General features: G+C 62.5%; 3 protein-coding genes across 11 annotated transcripts in view; 2 read left to right on the top strand and 1 right to left on the bottom strand.

The window, feature by feature from the left end:
* The window catches only part of TXNRD3 (thioredoxin reductase 3), a 40967-nt gene extending 40181 nt beyond the window's left edge, over nucleotides 1–786 (top strand). For 5 of the 8 annotated variants that reach the window (XM_027098465.1, XM_027098464.1, XM_027098463.1 and 2 more), the window contains one exon: nucleotides 34–786. In XM_027098465.1, coding sequence (XP_026954266.1) covers nucleotides 34–327 — 294 coding nt within the window. In that variant the 3' untranslated portion in view covers nucleotides 328–786. The remainder of the gene's footprint in view (nucleotides 1–33) is intronic. The other 3 variants (XM_027098469.1, XM_027098467.1, XM_027098466.1) reach the window with 2 other exon arrangements.
* A 5022-nt stretch (nucleotides 787–5808) lies between these two features.
* Nucleotides 5809–10897, top strand: CUNH3orf22 (chromosome unknown C3orf22 homolog). 2 transcript variants are annotated; one of them, XM_027098473.1, is made up of 3 exons: nucleotides 5809–5923; nucleotides 6946–7077; nucleotides 8637–10897. In XM_027098473.1, exons 1-3 carry the CDS (start codon nucleotides 5835–5837, stop codon nucleotides 8857–8859), a joined length of 444 nt encoding a protein of 147 aa, XP_026954274.1. In that variant the 5' UTR covers nucleotides 5809–5834; the 3' UTR covers nucleotides 8860–10897. The 2 variants fall into 2 exon arrangements, with proteins under 2 accessions (XP_026954274.1, XP_026954273.1); XM_027098472.1 differs by having other exon boundaries at nucleotides 6793–7077.
* A 1837-nt stretch (nucleotides 10898–12734) lies between these two features.
* Nucleotides 12735–16343, bottom strand: CHST13 (carbohydrate sulfotransferase 13). The gene is made up of 4 exons (XM_027098460.1): nucleotides 16236–16343; nucleotides 16051–16147; nucleotides 15698–15810; nucleotides 12735–13941 (listed from the first exon to the last, which is right to left on the bottom strand). The coding sequence occupies exons 1-4, from the start codon at nucleotides 16341–16343 to the stop codon at nucleotides 13099–13101; spliced, it is 1161 nt and encodes a 386-aa protein (XP_026954261.1). The 3' UTR covers nucleotides 12735–13098.
* Nucleotides 16344–20257: the final 3914 nt, after the last annotated feature.

The raw sequence follows: 20257 nt of genomic DNA, 5'->3' as shown, positions 1-20257 counted from the left end.
CTTATATTCATAACTGCTCTGTATGCCTTAAAGGATGATGTTGGTGTCACGTTCGGGACATGGTTTCTTAGAGCAGAGCTCCAGTACCGACAGCTAAGTGTGGATTCGTGTCGTTTCCTTCCCGTGGGCAGGTGTTCACCACCTTGGAGATCACGAAGTCCTCGGGGCTGGACATCACGCAGAAGGGCTGCTGAGGCTAAGCCGCTGCTGTCGCTTTCCTTGTCCCGCTGCCGTTTCTGTGAAGACGGCGTGCTCTCGGGTAAGCCCGGGGACAGCGTCGGGGCAAGGAGGCGGGACAGCAGCAGTGCCGTCCACCCGCCTGGCTGACGGGGAGGGGCAGCCGCGCTGCGTCCTTGACGTCTTAGCTCGGAGCCGCCAGGTGAGCCAAGACTGACGTCTTCCCCATCAGCTCCCCCGACAGAGCTTTTAATCACACAACTCATCTCAGTCCATGTTCCCGGTTGCTCCTGTTTTTATCCCCTTGCTTTGCTGAGTCCACGGAAATACTTTCTTTTATGAAACTGACTATAAAGTGGGCATCTTCAGTGCATGGGCGTCTGGGACGCCCCCGTAGCTGCCGCAGAGCACTAGTGCGCCACCTCCTCCCGTGGGCACATGTGCAGCCGCCGGCAGACCACCTCGCCCTCTTCTGGTTCCCCACAGTGACCACCTGGCCGCTCTCCTCTTCGTGTCACTGGACTGAGCAGAATATCTGACGTCAGAGAGAGATGCTTAGACTTCTCATGTTGATCTTAAGAATAATATTAAAAAGTTCTCAATACTGTATTATGTGAAACGTAATTTAAAACTTTTTTTTTTTTTTTTTTGCGGTACGCGGGCCTCTCACCGCTGTGTCCTCTCCCGTCATGGAGCACAGGCTCCGGACGCGCAGGCTCAGCGGCCATGGCTCACGGGCCCAGCCGCTCCGCGGCAAGTGGGATCTTCCCGGACCGGGGCACGAACCCGCGTCCCCTGCATCGGCAGGCGGACTCTCAACCGCTGTGCCACCAGGGAAGCCCTAGTTTTAAACTATTTAAGTGGTTCTGTTCTCAGTCTGTTTCCTTACAGTCGGGTTCAGTAAGTGAAAAGGTCATGTTACGAGATTCCTTTTGAGTTTGCACCCCTGTCAGCATCTAAAAGGCCCTTGAGGGGGAAGGCCCACTCGGGGCCCTTTGGGAACCTTGTTTTCTTGGGAACAGACCGCCCCAGCACCAAGTTGAGGGTTCCAGGCGGCAGTGCCCTTCTGGGCCGTACGCTGGCCGCCGGCTTCTGTGGTTAGAACATCTGGGCCTACGTTTTAAAAGACGCTCTAAGCCAGGAACCAATCGGGGAGCATCATCTGTGGGCGGTGCTGGGGCGGGGGTTGGGCACCCAGAGTAACGCACACAGGGTCCACTTACAGACTCTCCTTTCCACTGGGGAGGCGGGCGGAGCGATCGGGTCGTGTGTGCCCAGGGTGGCACGGCGAGTCGCGCAGGGGCCGGGCTCTCACCTGGCACGCCCACGGCCAGCCCAGCCCTTCACAGACCCAACCCCTGTGTGAGCTCAGAGGGGCCGACAGGGCCCTGGTCCCCAGCCCGTGCCGACGCTCCACGGCTGCTCCTTCTAAGCCGTAGTCCAAGACGCCGTGGCCCAGAGAAGAGTCAAGGGAACCTAAATCAGGCTTAAGGACAGCCTGCTGGGAAGTCCGGCTCCTGCACAGCCCTGGAGGCCCGTGTGGATCCATCCACCTCCCTCCCAGGCTCCTGGGAGTCTCCTGACAGCACAGCCGTCTCTGCAAACCTCCTCCTCCGTCTCACTCTCCCTCTCTTCTGTGACCGCGAGGTTGGGCCCGCGCAGACCTCTGGACCAGGCTGGCGTCCCCAGCACTGCTCGCCCGGGGACGGGACACCACAGGCCCCAGGCCAGGCGTGACCGCCCGGCCCGAAAGGCTGCCCCCACCTCAGGGCACAAACAGCTCCGGGGAGGTCCGTGCAGGGCTCCCCTGGGACCAGTCGGCAGGTCAGACCTGCACTGTCCTGCGTCCCTCCCTCGGCAGGTCCCTTGACTAGAACCCCCATCTCGGGGCTGCTCTGGGGACCCCAGCTGACACGCTCCCCCCGTGTTCACTCGCAGATGAAGGCCTCGGGCGTCAGGGCGGGAGGAGGCCTTGCTTTTTACGCCATTTGCCTCTCGTCTCCTCCAGTCCCCACTTGGGACACAGGCGCCCTGGCCATGCTCGCCGTTGCTAGTGCGGTGGCGACCCTGACCGTTCTGAGCCTGGCGGGGCCTCCATGGGGCAGCAGGCCCCGGAGGTGCGCCCTAACCAACCGTCCTCCCCTGCGTTGGCCCAGCCCGACGGTTCCGGGGCTGCGGCTGGGGCTCAGTCAAGGTCAGCCAGAAAAGGAGCTCTTCTGCCGCCAGGGCGAGTTGTTTGCTATTTCTAGGCCTTCTCTTGCGCTTAGTCTGAAGGAGGGCTGGGGGCTCTGCCACCAAACGTGTAGGCGTGGGTGCTTCCATCCGGGGTCCTCGAAGCTGGAACGCCCGCCAGCCCAGCCCTCACGCAGCTGCCCTCACGGCCACGCCCCGGCCAGCAGGGCTTCAGGCTGGATTCCGAGCCACGTGGCTTAGTGGCTGCGGTGTCACTGATTGTGACCTCAGGGGCTTCTGATGCTGCAGTGAGCCTGTGGGCCTGGCCCCTGGGGCCCTGGGCCGGTGCTCGCCTTGTGCGTGGCAGCCAGGACCATAGCCAGCGTCATTCAGGCGGCCCGGTGAGTAGCTGGCCCCTTGGGGGGTTCGCTCACCCACTCCTTTCTGGCTGCAGGCTCCCTGCTGGGGGGCTGGCTTGGAGGCGTGGGCAGTGCCCCTCACATTGGCATCTTCCTGGGCAGGGTCAGTGCCAGGCCCTGCGATCCGTACCCTGACTGGGTCCCTGCTGGGAGCGGGGAGGCAGCCCGTGTGGCTGGGAAGGGCAGCCCCAAGTCGGCTGGGGGAGCAGCAGTGGGACGGAGGCCTGCCCCGTACCCGGCAGGGCCCTCCTGCCCCACGGGAAGCAGGCTTGGCACAGTTCGCAGGGCCAGGCCCAGGGCTTGGAGGGTCTGCAGGTGGGGCCCAGTGGGCGTGGGGTGCCGTCGCCCAGCCCCTCCAGGACTGCACCACGTAGCCCAGACGCAGCCCGGACCCCACCTCTTCCCCACGTGCTGGGGGAAGGGGGATGCAGGCAGAGCAGTTAACCTTTTGTGTGTGTGTGTGTGTGTGTGTGTGGTACGCGGGCCTCTCACTGCTGTGGCCTCTCCCGTTGCGGAGCACAGGCTCCGGACGCGCAGGCTCAGCGGCCATGGCTCACGGGCCCAGCCGCTCCGCGGCATGTGGGATCTTCCCGGACCGGGGCATGAACCCGCGTCCCCTTCATCGGCAGGCGGACTCTCAACCACTGCGCCACCAGGGAAGCCCAGCAGTTCACCTTTTAGAGCCTGTTTCCTTACCTGAAAAATGGGATGATGGTAATATGTCCTCCATCAGATGGAAACATTAAACAAGGTCCTGCACGGAGCTTAACAGGTACTTCACCTCCTGTGCGGACCCAGCCCCGTCCTGGACCAGGGCCCTCTCCTGGCTCCTCGGGGGAGGGCGGCTGAAAGCTTTACCTGATAGCAAAGGGCTGGGGGCCAGGGCCACGGACAGGTCCCTGGTGTCCTCGTAACAACCCTGGTCCCACGTCGGAGGCCGCAAAGGCCCCCTAGCCTGCGCTGGTGTAGAGCTGCCCCGTCCACACGGCCCTTTGCCGGCGGCAAGTCAGGGTCAGGAGGACTCCTTGGTGGGGCCCGGCCTCCAGGACGCTGTGCTCGGGGCTCACAGGCCAGGGCTTCCCGCGTGGCCTTGTCCAGGTGCTCTGTGCCCAGTGGGGCCATCCAGCCTCAAGGCCAGCACGCTCTGTCACAACAGCGGCGCACCTGCCCCAGGCAGCCCTCGAAGCCCTCCGGGGGAGTAGCCTCGCCCACCTCTCCACCTCTCCCCCAGGAGGGAAAACCCAATCCCCACTGGGACAGCGACCTCCTGGGAACCCAGACCCCAGGCTTGGGAAGGGGCGCCTTGTTTCCTGGCGGCTTTGCTCCAGTTTTCAGGAGATCCATTATTATGCAAAGTGTTGTCATGGAAACCCAGCTGCTGGGACTACAGAAGGGTCGGGTGGGCAGCCCCAGCCTGGGATGGGGGCTGGGCTTCAGGTCTGACAGGGAAGGAGGAGCCAGCAGCCAGTGGCTGCCCTGCTGCAGAGGGGTGTGGCGGGGGGAGTGATGCTGGGGCCGGACCGCCTGTGTGTGTGTGTGTGTGTGTGTGTGTGTGCGCGTGTGCGTGTGCGCGCGCGCGAATGTCCGCGTGTGCTCGCGCTTCTCTGTGGTCAGACGCGGTGCTGGGGGGACCTGACCAGCCTTCGCCCTCTCCGCCTGGTTCCTGGCGGCTCAGCCAGTCCCACGACGGGGGACAGGTGCGTGCTGCTGTGAGATGCCTTACTTGGGAGCGGCTCCCGCGGCTCGGCAGGGGTGGGAGGTGAAAAGCGGGGAAAGAGGCACTCCACGTGGCGTCCCCACGGTGGGCAACTCCGCCCAGTCCTGCCAGGTCCTCCACGGGCCGTGCTGTGGGGAGCGCGCCCCGGAGCTGTCCTGGTCAAGGGGCCGGGCAGGCCGGCTTTCCTTCCCCACCCCGTCCCTGCGTCGCCAGCGGGGCTGCTTCCAGGGCACTGGCTCCCGGGAACCTGTCTGGCCCGGCGCAGTCAGACCCACCCGTCAGGTACGTCCGTGGGTGGCTGACAGCATCCACCCGATCCCCACCTGGAACCAGGGCCTCGGCCGGCGCTTCGGGACCTCCCACGCTGGGAGCCGCCGCGCCTGTGGAGCACGGGGTGCCGGCAGGTGGCCGGCATCGGCCCATGAAGGTCACGCACGTGCGGAGGAGCTGGTCAAGGGGCACGTGAAGCCCCAGTGGTCAGGGCTTAACCCCAGCCCTTCTCAGCCCTGACTTGGGTTACCTTTACTCTTGGGTGCCTTAAAAGAGAACCACTCGTAACTGCTGGGCAGGGAAAATGACCCAGCGACTCGAAAACCATGCGGCAGTTCCCTTTAAAACTAACAATGGGCCTCCGTCAGCCTGGTGACTGCACTCCTAGGCGCCTACAACAGAGACAGTCTTGTCTTCACGCAGAAACTCGTACGTGAACTTCTGCAGCACCTTTATTCGTAACACCTCCAGCCTGGGAACTGCCCCGGGGTCCCGTGGGTGACAGTCGGTCCAGCTCAGCCCTGGGCGGGAGCCCCCGCACACCCAGCCCTGCGACGGCAGGAGGACATCAGTCTCCGAAGGGCGCCGGCTGCACGATCCCACCCGTACAACCCCGTGCAGCCACGTCCTCACACAGAGGGGAGCAGATCCGTGGTGGCCGCAGCTGGGGTGTGGTGGAGGGAGGCTGTGGCTGCCGCCAGGGGAGCGGCTGGGAGCCTCCTGGGGCCGGTCAGCCGAGCGTCCCCTCGACCGTGGGGCGACACGGAGCCGCACACGGCATAGAACCGCATCGAGCTGCACGCTCACACACACACTCATTCACATACAAACATCCGTACACCCTAACACACAGACACAGACACACTATACACACAGCAGAGCAAGCATCCTGGAGCAGGGTGCTGAGCGGGGCCCCGGCTCACCGGCAGCTCACAGCCCTCCCCTCGCCCCGTCTCCTCGGCAGACAAGGGTGGGCGGTCAGTCAACGGGAAGCCATGCCGTCCGGGTCCCGACTGGCTCCTCCCGCCTGTCTTGCAGCTGTGGCTGAAGGGCGAACCCCAGCTTAGCCCCCTTCTGCGATGGACGTGAAGGCCCCCAAGAGGTCCCACCAGGGTAAGAAGAGTAAGAACAGGACCGAGGAGAAGTTTGCCAGGAAGTTTCCGTACAGGTACCAGACCCTGAGCCCAGGCCCTGAGCGCGGACCCTGACCCCTGACCCCAGACCCTAACCCCGGGCCCTAAGCCCAGGCCCTGACCCCGGGCCCTGAGCCCAGACCCTGACCCCAGGCCCTGACCCCAGACCCTGACCCCAGGCCAAGCCCTGCCTCCCCGCAGGTACCCTAGGAACGCACTCTGGGGCACAGAGCCGGAGAGGGGCGGTCCTCTGTCCACAGGGAGCTCCCTGACCAGCTCTGCGCTCCGTGACGGTGGGGGTCCACCTTCGCCCCCATCCCACCCTGAGCCAAGGGCCTCCAGAGAGGGGCCCAGGGCCCCCGGGCCCCCCCAGAGCCATGGCCAACCGCTTCCTTTGGTCCAGTGGCCCTGACACCCGTTCATAGCACCTGCTCCTGTGAGGGTGTGATGGGATCCGGCTGCGGGGGGCGGGGGGGGGGCGGGGGAGGAGTTTGCAAAGCCCCAGGGCACTCAGGCGCCAGCAGAGACCGCAGTGTGCTGAGCAGGCAGGCGGGGCCTGGGAGGGAGTGGGAGGACCGCCAGCTGCCCAGAGCAGAACCTTCGGGGCACACGGCCTCCTCACGAGCGCCCGCAGCAGGCTGGGCTGGACACCTCACCTCCACCCTTGTTCTGTCGCCAGGCCCCAGACTCTGTCCTGTGAGGCCCAGTGTGGCAGATGCACGTGGCAGAGTGGCCCTTATGTGAGGCAAGGGGAGACTTACACCTGGGGCCTGGGGCTCCCGGGGCCAGGCCGCTGCTGCAGGGCCGAGACATAGCTCTGGGCCAGCTGCTGGCCCAGATCTCAGCTCCACTGCTTCCTAGCTGTGTGACCTTGGGCAAGTCACTTAACCTCTCTGTGCCTCAGTTTCCCCATCCATAAAGGGCAGAGCAATACCTACCTCCCGGCATGGTTATCAAGCACTCAGAGCGGTGCCTGGAACATGGAAAGTTCCAGGCGAGCGAGAGCTATTCCACGTGTCTGGGCTGCAGCCCCCCAAGAGGCCAAGTGCTCCTGTAGGTTTTCCTGGCTGACGGAGACCAATGCGGAGCCCCTGCAGCCCTGGGAGGTCACGAAGACGAGCAGCTCGCTGCAGAAGCAGCTGCCCCTGCAGAAGACGTTGGTGCCCACGAGGTCCGTCCCGGTCAGAGGGTGAGTCTCAGGCCGGATGTCACCGGCGCTGCCTGCGGACCGCGCCACCCGGCCTTCCACCTGGTCCACACACGAACACACCACGTACAGGCTGAGGAAACTGGGGCCCCGGGGAGACACTAGAGCCCGCGGTCCCTCCCGCAGCCGGCAGGGCAGCTCAGGCGGGCCTGGCCTCACCTGGGGCCTCGTCCACGGGTGGGGAATCAGGGCCGAGCGTAGAGTGGGTTGGAGGGGCCGGCAGGGGACCCGAACTGGGCAGCGCGCGCGCGCACGCACATACACACACACCGGGGGTGGGGGGACGACACGTAGCGAAACACCCAGACACCCTGATAAGGACCCTGCACGTGCAAACCTAAAGACGCACAGACACACCCACTCGCCCTGAACCGGGACTGGCACTCAGGTGTTAGACATAGAAGGGCCTCCCCGCTGCCCCCCAGGACCCCAGCCCCAGGCCCACGGACTGCGACTCCTCCAGCAAAGAGACGTGAGTGGGCACGCAGGTCCTCAGTGCTGAGGCCGGTGTCTGTTCCGAACCGGGAGGCCCCTGGCTCCACACTCCGTGTATAACCCTGGCGAGTCACAAAGATACACACCATCCCCTGAACGGACACCCCGAGAGGCAGCGCACACGTGCACCCCCGCACACGCACCCCTACGGAAGCGCAGATGGTGCCCATCCCCCACCCACGCTGGCCCAGGCTGCGGTCCTGCGTCTCAGCACCCCTCCCTCACTGACAGGCTGGGGGCTGGGGGCACAGGTGTCGCTGGGTCTCAGCTTCTCCTGTGAAGGGGCAGGCAAGTCACGGTCCTGTGCTGGCAGTCAGGTTGTGCGTGGCCGGCTCCTTTGTGCTGGACGGAGGGAGTCTGAGGCCTGCCCCCCGGACTGCCCTCCCTCACACCCTGAGCCCCTTGCAGTGGGTAGACCACCAGGTGCTAAAGGCCAGCGCTTATTTGAGGGGTAATGGGAGCCACTGAAGTCTGGGAAACAGGAGTGGGAGGGTGGCCTCACGTGGAGCTGGGGAGGGTGGTCCAATGGCGGAGTGGGGAGCCTGGTCCACGGGGAGCAGGGAGCTTGGTCCAATGGGGAGCTGGGGAGGGTGGGCCAATGCAGGAGGTGGGGAGTTAGGTCCAATGGGGGAGGTGGGGAGCGTGATCCAATGGGGGAGCGAGGAGGGTGGTTCAATGGGGGAGGTGGGGAAGGAGGCCCAGAGGGGGAGGGGAGGGGAGGGGAGGGAGGGGGGAGGGGAGGGGAGGGGGAGGGGAGGAGGGGAGGGGAGGGTGGTCTCGGAAGGTGGCTGGGGAAGGTGGTCCCCGGGGGTAGGAGTCCGCACACGCTGTGATGCGGTGGCACACGCTGTCGGTCCCTCCCAAGATGGGCAGGTATGGGGCAGAGCGCGGGAGGCGTCCGGCTGCTGGATGCCTAGGCGGGTGGCTGTTGAGAGGCGGCGTGTCCGCGCTGGGAGCAGAATCTTGGTTGCGCCGCGGCTGACTTCTCTGAGGGGGGTTGGGGAGGCTCCCGAGGGTCAGCGCGGCGCTCTGTGTGGCTTCTCTAGGCTGGGGGCCCCGGATTTCCCTCCACTGTGCAGCCTCCGGCCGCCACCGTCACCACCAAGCAACGTCTGGGAGCTGGTGCTGCTGAGCCGCCGCTTCCCCGGGTCCGCGCTTCCCCCCACCGGCCGATGCCGCCCGCCCCCCCGAGGGCCCCTCCTGGAGCCCAGCTCTGCGCCGCCTCTCTCTCGGCCACCCGCTCCCCGGGCGCTCAGGGCAGCGGGCTAAGGTGACCTGTGGGGAGGCGGGCAGCCCTGAGGAGCCCCGGAAAGGTCGCCCCGCGAATACACGCTGCAGGTTCCCACCCCCTTGGAAGGTCGTCTGCATGTCCGGCTGTGTGTTCTCATCCATAAAAGGGGGTGACGGTCAATTCTGCAGCGAGTGAATATCATTTCCAAGAATCTACCCCAAAGCTATGCTCACACATGTAAGTAAAGATGTTTGGACAATGATATTCATTCCAGCGCCGCGGGAAATAGCAAGTGATTGGAGACCACCTAAATATCTGTTAATGGCGGCTTTAAATCCTGCCACAGCTGCACCGCGAAGCATTAGACAGGCATTAGAAAGAAGCAGTCCTTTACATGCCGATCTGGAACAATCTACAAAGGACGTTCAGATATTTTTTAGAGCACAGCAGAGAGTGTCTAAAATGCTGCCATCTGTGTATATTAGAGAGCGGCGTGTGGGTGTATGTGTGTGCGTGTATGAGCGTGCACGTGTGTGTGGGCATGTGTACGCGGGTGCGAGTGTGGAGCAGGTAACAACTTTTGGGTAGAAAAGCTGGGGACTTGGAGACGGGCATACCGTTTTCTAATGTTTACTGCGTGAACCTAACAGCCTCGTTGTGGGTGTTTCACAACTCTAAAGGGAAGACTTGAGGAATGGAAGAGGGGCTCCCGGCCCGCTGCAGTCCAGCCTGCGGAACCCCCTGGCATTCGTAGGGGCAGCGTATGTGGGAGGGTGGCTGCTGAGGATGTAAGTGTTCCCCTCTGTTCTACTGAGACAGGGGCTAGGACGTCATCTTGGAGCCTTGGGAAAGCACTCAGACTGGGACCCTCACTGTAGCCCTCCCCCTGGGAGAGAGGAGGGGGTGGGGACCCTGGGGAGGACCAGGGTGGCCGCCCTTAGCAATGTGGACAAGTGTCCATCTCTTTGCAATAGACGTTTGGTTGTTTCCACTCTTTGCTGTGGTGGGTGAGGCTGCTCTGAGCCTTCCTGTCCGGTCCTGTCCCCTGGCACGTTGTCTCCAGAGAAGACTTGCTGGCCAGAGTGCCCCTGAGCACCCACCCTCACCTGCAGGCACCGCACTGTTTCCCGAGGGTCCCTCTGCACGTGGCCATGAGCAGCTGACAGACAGAGGCTCCTTCAGCCCCACCTCCAGGCTGCACTGGCTGTGGCCGCAGAGCGTTTAGGAAACGGAGCCGGAGGGCGCGTGGGGCAAAGCCGGGGTTCTGTCGTAGAAAAAGCTCAGCCCGTCCCCTGAATCCAGTCCTAAAATGTGCTGCTCCTCAGCGGCTCCTCCCCTGCGAGTTCTCGCTAAAGAGAACGTTTAGGGAGTAAGGAACTCTCTGCTGGCCTCGCTGTGTGCCGAGCATTCGTACACGAGGTCCTCAGAGAGGAAAAGGAGCTTTGGGAAGCACCTCACAGACAACGCGCGACACGCTGCACGTCTGACGGCAGGAGAGGCTGAGCGGGGTTCTCGGTGCAGAGTCACCCCACGGACCAGAGAAATGACCACGGTGGCCCGTGTGGCGCATGGGGCGTGCTGCCAGGGTGCAGCGGCAGCCGCCCGCCCAGGTCCTGCTGCCCTGAGTGCCAACAGAGCCAAACGCACAGCACAGGGCTGAGGACTCCTAAGGAGGAGGTCGCGGGTGCCGGCCCGCCTTCCAGGAGTTTCTCCTGCAGTCACACGCGTGCGTAGGACCAGGTGTGTGCAAGGACGCAGGTGTGCCTAAATGCCTATCGCTGAGGGGCCAGTGAAATAAAAGCAAGTCTGCAGTGGATCCTCCCCAGAGCGGGTCTGGAGACAGGGATGCGGATGCAACTAGTTCAGGTGGGGGGAGGTTCCAGGAAGCGCCACCGAACAGCAGGGAGAGCCTCACCGCAGGCACCTGGGGCTGAGTCCCGGGAGGCCTCTGCAGTTTCCCACCTGAGGGGCAAAAGCTGCAGGGCGGGCCCCCTTGTTCCACCAGACGGGGCTGACGGCTTTTCGAAGGGCGCTCCCTCTGCCTCCGCTGCGGCTGGAGAAGCTTCAAGGCGTGGTCCGGCGGGTGGGGGGTGGGGGTGGGGTGGGAAGGGGGGCTCTGCCTGGAGACGGAATGTGCACCATCCCCCCAGCCCAAAGAGCCAGGGGGTTATTCTAGCAAACTTTTCAACCCTGGAAATAGGCCTCCCAGGAAGCTGCTTGAATGACAAAAGCCACAAGATAAAACCGAAAATAAAACAAAAACAGAAACCGACACCACTACTACAAAAATCTGGGAAACATTTTCCTGACAATGAAAGCTCTAAAAAGCAAAAGAACACTGCAACTTCTTTTAAACAAGTCTTGTAAACCAGTCCGCCTACATCCCTTCCATCCCTGGGAAGGTGCTGACCGGCACCACCCAGTTCTGGAGACTGAGGAACTGGGGAAACGAGACAGTGGTGAGCAAGGTAGACGCTTGGGACCTTCAGCTGGTGATCTCAGTCCCTTTAGGATCTTATGTCTGGTTTTAGTAGAATCCCTGACGGGGCTGCCTGATTGAGAGCCCCCTGGGCGCCCTCACGACTTGTCCAGCTCTGCCCATGGGACCCTGCCTCTCTCGGATCGTCCAGTGACCCAGCCAGGACCCCAGCTCTGGGAGGCTGGCTGACAGCCTGTGCTCTGGGAGGACAAGTGTTCTGGCACCAGCCAGAGAGCTCGGAACAGGCAGATACCCCAAGGCAGGCGAGGGCAGGGCACAGGGGAGGGCCGCGTGGTGGGCTGTGGAGGGTGTGACGTGGAGACACAGGGCGCGTGCACTGCTGCCCCACCTGAGGGAGTGACAGCACGCAGTGTCACAGCAGATCAGGAGGGTGACTTGTAATTGTGATGCCCCTGGGGTGTGGCTTCTGGATGGAGGTAACTCAGCAAACAGGTCGCATCACAGGCTGCGTGGGTGCTGAGCGAGCTTGGAACAAAGCTGTGTGTCATCGGGGCATCGACGGCATGATGTAACAGTGTGTGTGTAGCTTCTGAGGGGGGGGATCCTCATTGCCAAGCAGCCCAGCACACACACACCCCACAAAACCCAGGGCAGGAGACAGCCCGACGCGCAGGGCGTGGCTGAGCTGGTTCAGCTTTAAGCCTTGACCCAGGCAGAGTAAAAGGATAGGTTTCCCCCAAGTGTCGTTGTCGCCCCTTGAGCCAGAATGCAGCAGGCTCCCCATGGTGTACCCCCTCCCTATCCCGCTCCCCACATAACCTCTGGCACCTGTGGGCTGCTGTGAAGGTGACCCAGGCTCAAGATCAGACAACCTCATGCCCCCAGAACAAATGGCAAAATGAGACACAGAAACTCTGAAGTGTCAGAAAGTAACAAAACACATTTACTTCAAAAACGTGAGCTCCCCAGCTCACCAAGGCCGTATAAAGTCTGCCACGACGTTGCAACCTGGGCTCTGTGGGCTCAGGAAGACCGAGCAGGACAGAGACCAAGGGTGGGGCCGGAAAAGGGCCCTCGGAGCTCCCGGCTCGGGACGCCCAGGTGGCCGGCAGCTCCCGATCGCCACCTGGGCGGAGCTGGCGACAAGGCTGGTCCTGCCCTGGGTCCGGCCCAGGAGGGGGGGCGGCCTTCTCTCCTTGTCCAGGGCTGTCCTCACCAGGGCAGGTGAGGTGGGGAGGACCCCGGGATGGGCCACAGGCTGCGCCGAGCCAGCGTTCTAATCTTGCGCCACGGATAGGTTCCGGGGCAGAGTGGACAAAAAACAGGCGCTCATGGGCTTCCCTGGTGGCGCAGTGGTTGGGAGTCCGCCTGCTGATGCAGGGGACGCGGGTTCGTGCCCCGGTCCGGGAAGATCCCACATGCCGCGGAGGGGCTGGGCCCGTGAGCCATGGCCGCTGAGCCTGCGCGTCCGGAGCCTGTGCTCCGCAACGGGAGAGGCCACAACAGGGAGAGGCCGGCGTACCGCAAAAAAAAAAAAAAAAAAAAAAAAAAAAAAACAGGCGCTCGCAACCTAAAAACCTATTATCCCATCCTCAGCCACTCAGGGGTCCTGGGGAAGCACCCGCCGGCTGGGGCGCTTCGAGGAAGCAGGCGGCAGGCACCCAGGGGTCCAGCCACCCCCCGCGGGGAGGTGGGCTGCACCGGGGCTGCACCGGGGCTGCGGTTGGGCGGGGTGGGCGGGCCGAGGGTGAGAGAGCGCGGGGGCGGCGACTCTCCGGGCGGAGTCAGGGCCCCGCAGCCTGCGCAGTCTCCGCGCCCCATCCCCCCGCCCGCAGGGCTAGCGCAGCCGCAGGTAGGAGGGAGCGGAGTAGTTGAAGAGCAGGAAGTCCATCCTGTAGAGGCCGTAGAGGCGCTGCTGGTAGAAAGGGCTGATGTCGCGGAAGAGGCGCGCGGCACGGTCGCGCGCGGCAGCCTGGTCCCTGGACGGCGGCTCGGGGAAGCGCAGGCCGGGCGCGCCCACCAGGCTCAGCACGAAGGCCGCGTCCTCCGCCAGCGTCTCGAACTTGCCCACGACGTCGTAGCGCAGGCGGCACGGGTGGCAGAGCGCGTGGGCGCGCTCCCAGTGCTCGTTGAAGGGCCCGTCGCGGCGCGTGCGCGGGTCCAGCAGGTAGGCCAGGAACTCGGCGAAGCGCACGTCGTGGCCGCGGACCAGCGCGTCGGGGCCCGGGCGCGGCCGCAGACGGCGCACGATGCCGGTGCCGAAGCGGCGCTGGAAGGTGGCGCCCCAGGGCCGCTGCAGCTTGTTGCGGTAGGCCGAGGCCAGGCGCTCGAAGGGCTCGCGCACAAACAGGAAGGCCAGGTAGGCGCGCAGGCGCCGGTTGACCTCGGCCGGACTGAAGTCGGCCAGCGAGGGCAGGCGGCCGGGCGCGTGCGCCTCGTGCGCGGGGATGGCGCGCGGGTCTCCTGGGCCGCGGCCGCTCAGCGCCAGCAGCACGCGCTTCCAGTTGGTGCAGGCCACCTTGGGCACGTAGCAGTAGAGCAGGCCGTGCGCGTCGTCCACCAGCACGTGCCGCAGGTCCTCCGGCCGCAGCAGGCGCTGCCGGCGCGTGTGGTGGCTGCAGGCGCGGCGCAGCAGGTCGCGCCGCTGCCGGTGCACCTCGGCCAGCGCGGAGCGCGGGCCCTGCGGGGGACAGGACGGGGGGGGGTCAGGGCCGCGTGGCAGTCAGGGGGCCTGGATGGGGGGAAATGAATCTACCCGGCCTGAGGCACGTGCAGGATGTGACTGATCGCGTGCACGGCACTCTGGACCCCGAGAGCCGGAAAACGGACGTGCGACGTCAGAGGCAGCCTGGTAAAGAAGTCTGACGTCAGAGCGCCAAGCGCCGGGGCAAACTGAGTATCTGCTCACCGTTCCCTAAAACCGGGGTGGGGTGTAAGACCAGTAGCTTACGCAGTAGTAACGTCCGGAGGATGGCGATGAGACCTGTGCCGTACCCGGGGCTGCTGGTCTCTGAGCATCTTGAGACGTAAGCAGTGCGTGTCCCGATGGCTTAGATTGGCCTCAGCTAGCTTTTCTGTCGCTTGCAGCCCCATGAATACCAAGACAGGCACTGCTTTCTCCATTTTACAGAAGAGAAAACAGCCTCAGAGGAAGTGGGTTGCCTGCAGCTGTCAAGGAGAGACGCTGGGACTCCACCTCGGGTCCCTCAGGATTCAGAAGCCGGGGCTGTGCCCACCGGTTCGGGACGGAGTCCTACAGCCACAGCCCTCATCCCTGCCGGCCTAGCTGACCCTCCGCCAGGGTCTAGTCCTTACGAGCTCTGTGCCCTTCTCAGGGTCCTTGGCCTTCCTGTGCCAAGGGACAGTGCCGTAGGCAAACGGGGATAATGACGCCCCGTCGCACAGGATTGCCGTGAGGCCTGCGTGGACTCCCAGAACTCGAGTGCCCGGTGCACGGTCAGCACTTGTTGGTCAGACCATTTCTCTGCTGTTGTCTGTCCAGCTGCAGGATGCCTTGACACGTAACGGCCACTGGGCCCTCAGGCTGCGAGGGGGCCAAGCCAGCCCCACCAAGGCTTCTTGTTCCCTCAGAAGCCTGCTGAGAGGCTGGCCTGCCCTCCGCTCGCCATGTGGCCCAGGGCAAGCCTGTCACCCTCGCTGAACCAAGGCCTCCCACCTGCCCCCCGAGGGCCTGGGTGCCGTGGGCTCAGCCCTCAGGGCTTCGGTGAGCAGCTGCCTTCCCCAGCCCAGTGTGGTCCTTCTCCCCGGCTCCCTATTGCCCTTGCCCCGCTATGGCCCTCGGCCACCACCACGTACTTGGTGCCGCCGTCCTTCTGCAGGCCCCGTGTCCCTTTCTCAGAGAGGGTCGGTCTCCATCTACACTGCACCCTCCCGCCAGAGCTCAGGGCAGCCTGGACACAAGTCAGTGCAGGCTGGTGCGGGAAGCCATCAGATGCCATCCTGCCCCCGCGGGACCGTCGGCGCCTCGAGGGCAGGGACCCAGGTGACCCGCAGGCACTCGGTAGTGCTGAGTGTGCCTGCTGGGGTGTGTGTGAGCCGGACGTGTGCTCCCAGTGGGCACAGTGTGTGGTCCCTGCAGGTCCCCCCGTTGGTGAGGGGGTGCCTGCCTGTCTCCCTCCGTCACAGCAGGACGGAGATCGGGGGTCCCTTGGCTGCCGCCTGTTGCCGTGGGTGGTGCACAGCCCGCTGGTCGTTCTGTCCGCCACGTGGAACAGTGCTGCAGAGAGCGTGGCCTCAGTCCACAGCTGGAGACCCCAGGTCTCAGCCTGCCCCACGATTTGCCCTGCCGCAGCCCAGCATTCCCTCCCAGACAGAGGCTAGCTGTGGCTGCAGCCCCACGGCAGCAGGTCCACGTGGGAGCTCGGGGTTTCCCGTGGCTGGAGGCGGAGGGAGGGACGGGGCGTCTGTCCGCCTACCTGGTCCAGGTCGTAGAGCATCTGCAGGGGACTCCTCCTCTTGCCGCCAAGCCAGCTGGAGCCCACGGCCCTGTTTTCAAACGCTGGGGGTGTAAGGAGAGGGGCGTTCACTGCTGCACCAGACAGACTGGCCGTGTTCCTGGGGGCTTGGCCAACTCACCTCGGCACGTTGGCTCCACCTCTGGGACTCAGTTTCCCGCCTGTGTCCCGCCTGCCTCTGGGGGCACTGACAGGGCCCGTCGTCCGCCAGGGCAGGGTGCTTGGTGTCACTCCTGCCCCCACGTCCTGCTCTCCGGGAATGCCCTGAACCCCCAGCCTCTGCCACCTCCATCTGCCTTCATCTCACGCCCCACCTCTGCCAGCCACGTGCATGGAGCCCTGAGAGTTAGGGCTCAGCAGGCTGGCTGGGTCCAGCCTCCCCTGGACCCGGGCACAGGCAGACAGGAAGGGCTAGGCAGCAGCGGACATGGTACAGCCAAGCTGCCGGCTCTGGTGGTGAGCAGGTGACCAGCTCAGGTGACCCGCAGGGGACACCTACAGTGGCCTGTACGTCCCCTGCTGGCGTGTGTGTCGCCTCATGGTAAATGCAGGTTTTGCTCTCGCCCAGACTGGCAGCCTCCGAGGGCAGGGATGCTCTCTGTCTCATCGCGGCATTCCTCAGTCTTCCCAAAACTACCAAACACATGTTTTTCTTAAATATGATTATAGTTATTAATAAACTAATAAAGTATAATGCAGTCTTTAAAAAATCACCCAAATTGGCAAGTCTCTGGCTAGACTGACCAAGAAAAAATGAAGACGCAAATTACTAACAATGGGAATGAAAGAGGAGACATTAGTAGTGAACCTTACAGAAATAAGAAAGGGTTGAAGAATACGGTATAAACACCTGTACAACGGCAGATTTAACCTATGAAACTGACAATCTAGAAAGACACAACTTTCTGAAACTGACTCAAGAAGAAATAGAAAACCTCAACAGACATATAACAAGTAAAGAGATTGAATTAGTAATTTTTAAAAATTTCCAGAAAAGCCCAGGATCAGATTGCTTCACTGGTGAATTTTACCAAATATTTAAAGAAAAAGTAACACTAATCTCTACCAAACTCTTCAACAAACAAACAAGCAAACAAAACAGGAGAGAGCACGTCTCAATTCGTTATATGAACCCAGTATTACCCTGATACCAAAACCAAAGATGTCACCAAAGAAAGAAAACTATTAACCAATATCTCTCATGAATATAGATGCAAAGTCTTCAAGGAAGTACTAGCGAACTAGATCCGTGAACATGTGAAAAGGGTTATACGCCATGACCGATCGAGATTTACTCCAGAAATGCGAGGTTGGTTCAACATAAAAATATCAATCAAGGTAATACACCATGTTAATAGAATAAAGAAAAAACCCTACATGGTCATCAAGAGATGCAGAAAAAACACTGCACAAAAGTCAGTACCGTTTCATGATGAAAACACTAAACAAACTAGGAATCGGAGGGAACCTCGTCAAACTGATAAAGGCCGTCTGGGAAAACCCCACAGCTAACACACTTAATGGCCATAAAAAGGAGTGAAGCGCTGACACCTGCTACCGTGTGGATGCACCTTGCAACCTGACACTGAGCGAAACAAGCCTCAGGGAAGGCGCTAGCCACGTTGTTTGACTCTGTCTGTACAAAACGCCCAGGACAGGCAAACGCATAGAGGCAGGAAGTAGATGAGTGGTTTCCAGGGGCTCTGGGTGGGATGGGGGGAGGGGCAGGCAGGCAGGCACTGGGAACATGGGGGGGCAGGGCTAGTGGCTAACGTTCTGGGTTTGTACAGCTGTGACAGTGCACAGCTTTTGAATATGCTAAAAACCACTGTACACTTTAAAAAAGTGAATTTTCTAGAATGAGAGTATTATCTCAATAAAACTAAATAGTATTGACGGTAAAAAGTAATATATGCAAGAACATGTGTAAGTCTGGTTTACAAATTTAACTACATTCAATGGATACTGAGAAATTATTGAATTCATAATAATAGGGGATATTCATAAGAGGCATGTCTTTAAGAATTCAGGATCATGTGAGAAAATAATATATTCATTAAAAAAACGAAGGGTTCCAAGATCCTTGGCTTTCAACCAAATGAAGGGTCTTAAAATGCTGCCAGGATTCAAGGCTTTTCCTTAAGATAAGTCTTTGGCAAACAAGCAGACCTGGAAAATCTGATGCACTGATCTGTTGGCCGACTGACCACAAGCAGTGGTTCTCCAGCTTAAGCGTGCACGGGGCCTGTTGAAACACAGGTGGCCTGGCCCCGTACTCAGAGCTGCTGGCCCTCGCAGGTGTGGAGCGGGGCCCGTGAGTCTGTTTCTGACAGCGCAGGCGTGCTGCTGCTGATGGCGCGCAGTGCACGTTGAGAACCGCTGAGCCGGAGCAGTGTCTGGTGGAGGTGGTTGGATGAACCAGTAAATGACAGGCGGACAGGCCGTGCCCCGGCCTCCAGAGCCCTCTGTGAGTACCTGAAGCCCGCTGTCCAGGCCACCTGCCAGGCCTCTGGCAGCCTCAGGGCCCCTCCCCACTCCCGTGTCCCCAGAACAAGGAGCACGCTCTGCCGTGACCAGGGCACGTGGAGGGGTGAGGCCCTCAGGGCCTGCCCGGGTCTTGGGGGTCGTCGGTGGTCCCAAGACTTGAACCTCCGTTTCCTGGCTGCCGGCTGGCAGGGAGGCCTCCGGAGCTGCGGACACCACGGCAGCCCAGCACCACGCACAGCCCTGGGGGGCGGGACTCCGCCTCACCACTTTGCCGAGGGGATAGTGGAGCCTCTGAGAGGGGAGGAGCTTCCCTCAGGGTCACGGCTGGGGATGGAGAAAAGGCTGGTGCCCACCGCGGGGCATGCAGAGGAGCAGACCTAGGCCACCTGCACCCCAGAGCCCCATAACTCAAGCACGCAGCCTTCCGGAAACACCAAGCGTTGTGTGGGGCCTCTCGTTTCCTGGCCGGACCACAGCCTGCAGGAAAGTAGGCCCCATCCCAGACCCCGGGAGCCAGTGGGTGGAAGGCGAGAGGCCCAGAATAGCCGAGGCCAGTGATTACAGGGCTGGGCCGCCGCGCCGCGCCCCGCCCAGCTCCGCCGCGCCCCGCCCAGCTCCACCCCTGCCACTGCACAGAGCAGGAGAGCCGCTCTGGCGGGGTGGGCAGGCTGGCCATGGAGGGGGGTCGAAGGGGAATGCACTGGCGATCCCTGGGTCCAGCCCCCACTCCGTGAAGCTGGAGGCCTGGGCTCCGAGGGTAGGGGCCATTCCCAGAGGGCCACACGGAGGCATCCTGCTACCCCCACTCCCGTCGCCAAGCCCTCCTGCCTGTGTCCTCTGCCCTCAGCCCCTCCACCAGCGTCCAGGTCTCAGGCCTCCTTGCAAGGGCGCTGTGGAGCAGACGGGCCAGAGGGTTAGATGGGCAGGCCCAGCCTCACGGCCGGGGAGGGGCCTGGGCCAGCCCAGAGCAGCCACAGGCAAACCGCAGGCGGGTTCTCCTTTGGAAAAGGAAACAAAAATAGGTTATAGAGAGAGAAGGGGGAGAGGGTGGCGGAAGCAGGGGGAGAGGGACTGAGAGGTGACGGAGACAAAGGCGGCTACTCAGGAGGACAGGGACGGAGGCTGGGAGGAGGTGAAACACAACAGCAGGATGTTGGAAAGAGCTCAAAGCAAACTAGCTGGGTGTGAAGGGGCGGGAAGCAGAGGGGGCGAGCTGCCCGCAATCTGGGGCGCCCAGGGCCCACGCCCACGTGGTCCAGGCCCGGGAGCCGTGCAGCCCCAGACTCACGAGCAGGCCTGGGTCCCGGCCCGGTGGGCCAGCGTGAGGCCCAGCCTGACAGCCCAGTGCCCGCTGCACGTGGGCTGGAGTGTCCTGGGCGGCACAGGAGCCTGCAGGGAGGCCGGGGAGCCGGGCAGGAGGTGCTGGGTGGGCGAGAGCCTGGCACCGTGCCCTTGCTTTGCTCGCTGACACGCGTACTCCTGGGGGTAGGACTATTGTTATCCCCACTTGACAGATGGGGAAACTGAGGCTTAAAGACTTAAAGAAAACTGCTGAGGCCTCACAGCAAGTAAGGGCCTTAAGCTGGCCTGACCCCAGGCCACGGCGTGAGTACCGTCCTTTACTGCCATGCCCTCGAGGCCCACCCTGCCCTGCACACTACCCCGCTCATCCTCACAGCACCGCAGGCCAGGGGGTGGCACGCCGCACAGGGAAGCTGAAAACAGAGAAACCGACAAACCGTCCTTGGCCCGCCCACCCTAAGGACAGGCCCGGCGCAGCCGTGCCCGGGCCACTGAGGCTGCACCCGTGGGGGAAGCTGTGCTTGGTGACCCCCTGCCCGGGGAGTAGAGGTTACGACGCGGCTTCTGGTTAATAAGTTCTAGCTGGGCCAGTGTCGCAAGAACAGATGGGCGGGAGTAGCGCTGTCTGGCCCATTCGGTCCCCTCGTGACCTGCAGGCCCGGGGCAGGGATATTCCCTCCAGAGATCAAGCCCTTCACAAGAAAAAAGCAATCCTGCCGCTTTTTTTTTTTT

Source organism: Aethalodelphis obliquidens, unplaced genomic scaffold (genome assembly GCF_003676395.1).
Source record: "Aethalodelphis obliquidens isolate GAN/ISIS:26980383/991018 unplaced genomic scaffold, ASM367639v1 scaffold123, whole genome shotgun sequence".
NCBI classification, from domain to species: Eukaryota; Metazoa; Chordata; class Mammalia; order Artiodactyla; family Delphinidae; genus Aethalodelphis; species Aethalodelphis obliquidens.
Note: the sequence above shows the minus strand (reverse complement) of the source record. Positions and strands in the feature narration are given on the sequence as shown.

Excerpts from the sequence above, each read along its gene's own strand:
- CUNH3orf22 (XM_027098472.1), top strand. The coding sequence starts at position 5,835 with ATGGACGTGAAGGCCCCCAAGAGGTCCCACCAGGGTAAGAAGAGTAAG. Across the intron at positions 5,924-6,792 it reads GCCAGGAAGTTTCCGTACAG|TTTCCCCATCCATAAAGGGC; the intron begins GTACCAGACCCT and ends TCTGTGCCTCAG. Across the intron at positions 7,078-8,636 it reads AGGTCCGTCCCGGTCAGAGG|GCTGGGGGCCCCGGATTTCC; the intron begins GTGAGTCTCAGG and ends TGGCTTCTCTAG.
- CHST13 (XM_027098460.1), bottom strand. The coding sequence starts at position 16,343 with ATGAGACAGAGAGCATCCCTGCCCTCGGAGGCTGCCAGTCTGGGCGAG. Across the intron at positions 15,811-16,050 it reads CATGCACGTGGCTGGCAGAG|CAGTGAACGCCCCTCTCCTT; the intron begins GTGGGGCGTGAG and ends TGTCTGGTGCAG. Across the intron at positions 13,942-15,697 it reads TGCTCTACGACCTGGACCAG|GGCCCGCGCTCCGCGCTGGC; the intron begins GTAGGCGGACAG and ends TGTCCCCCGCAG.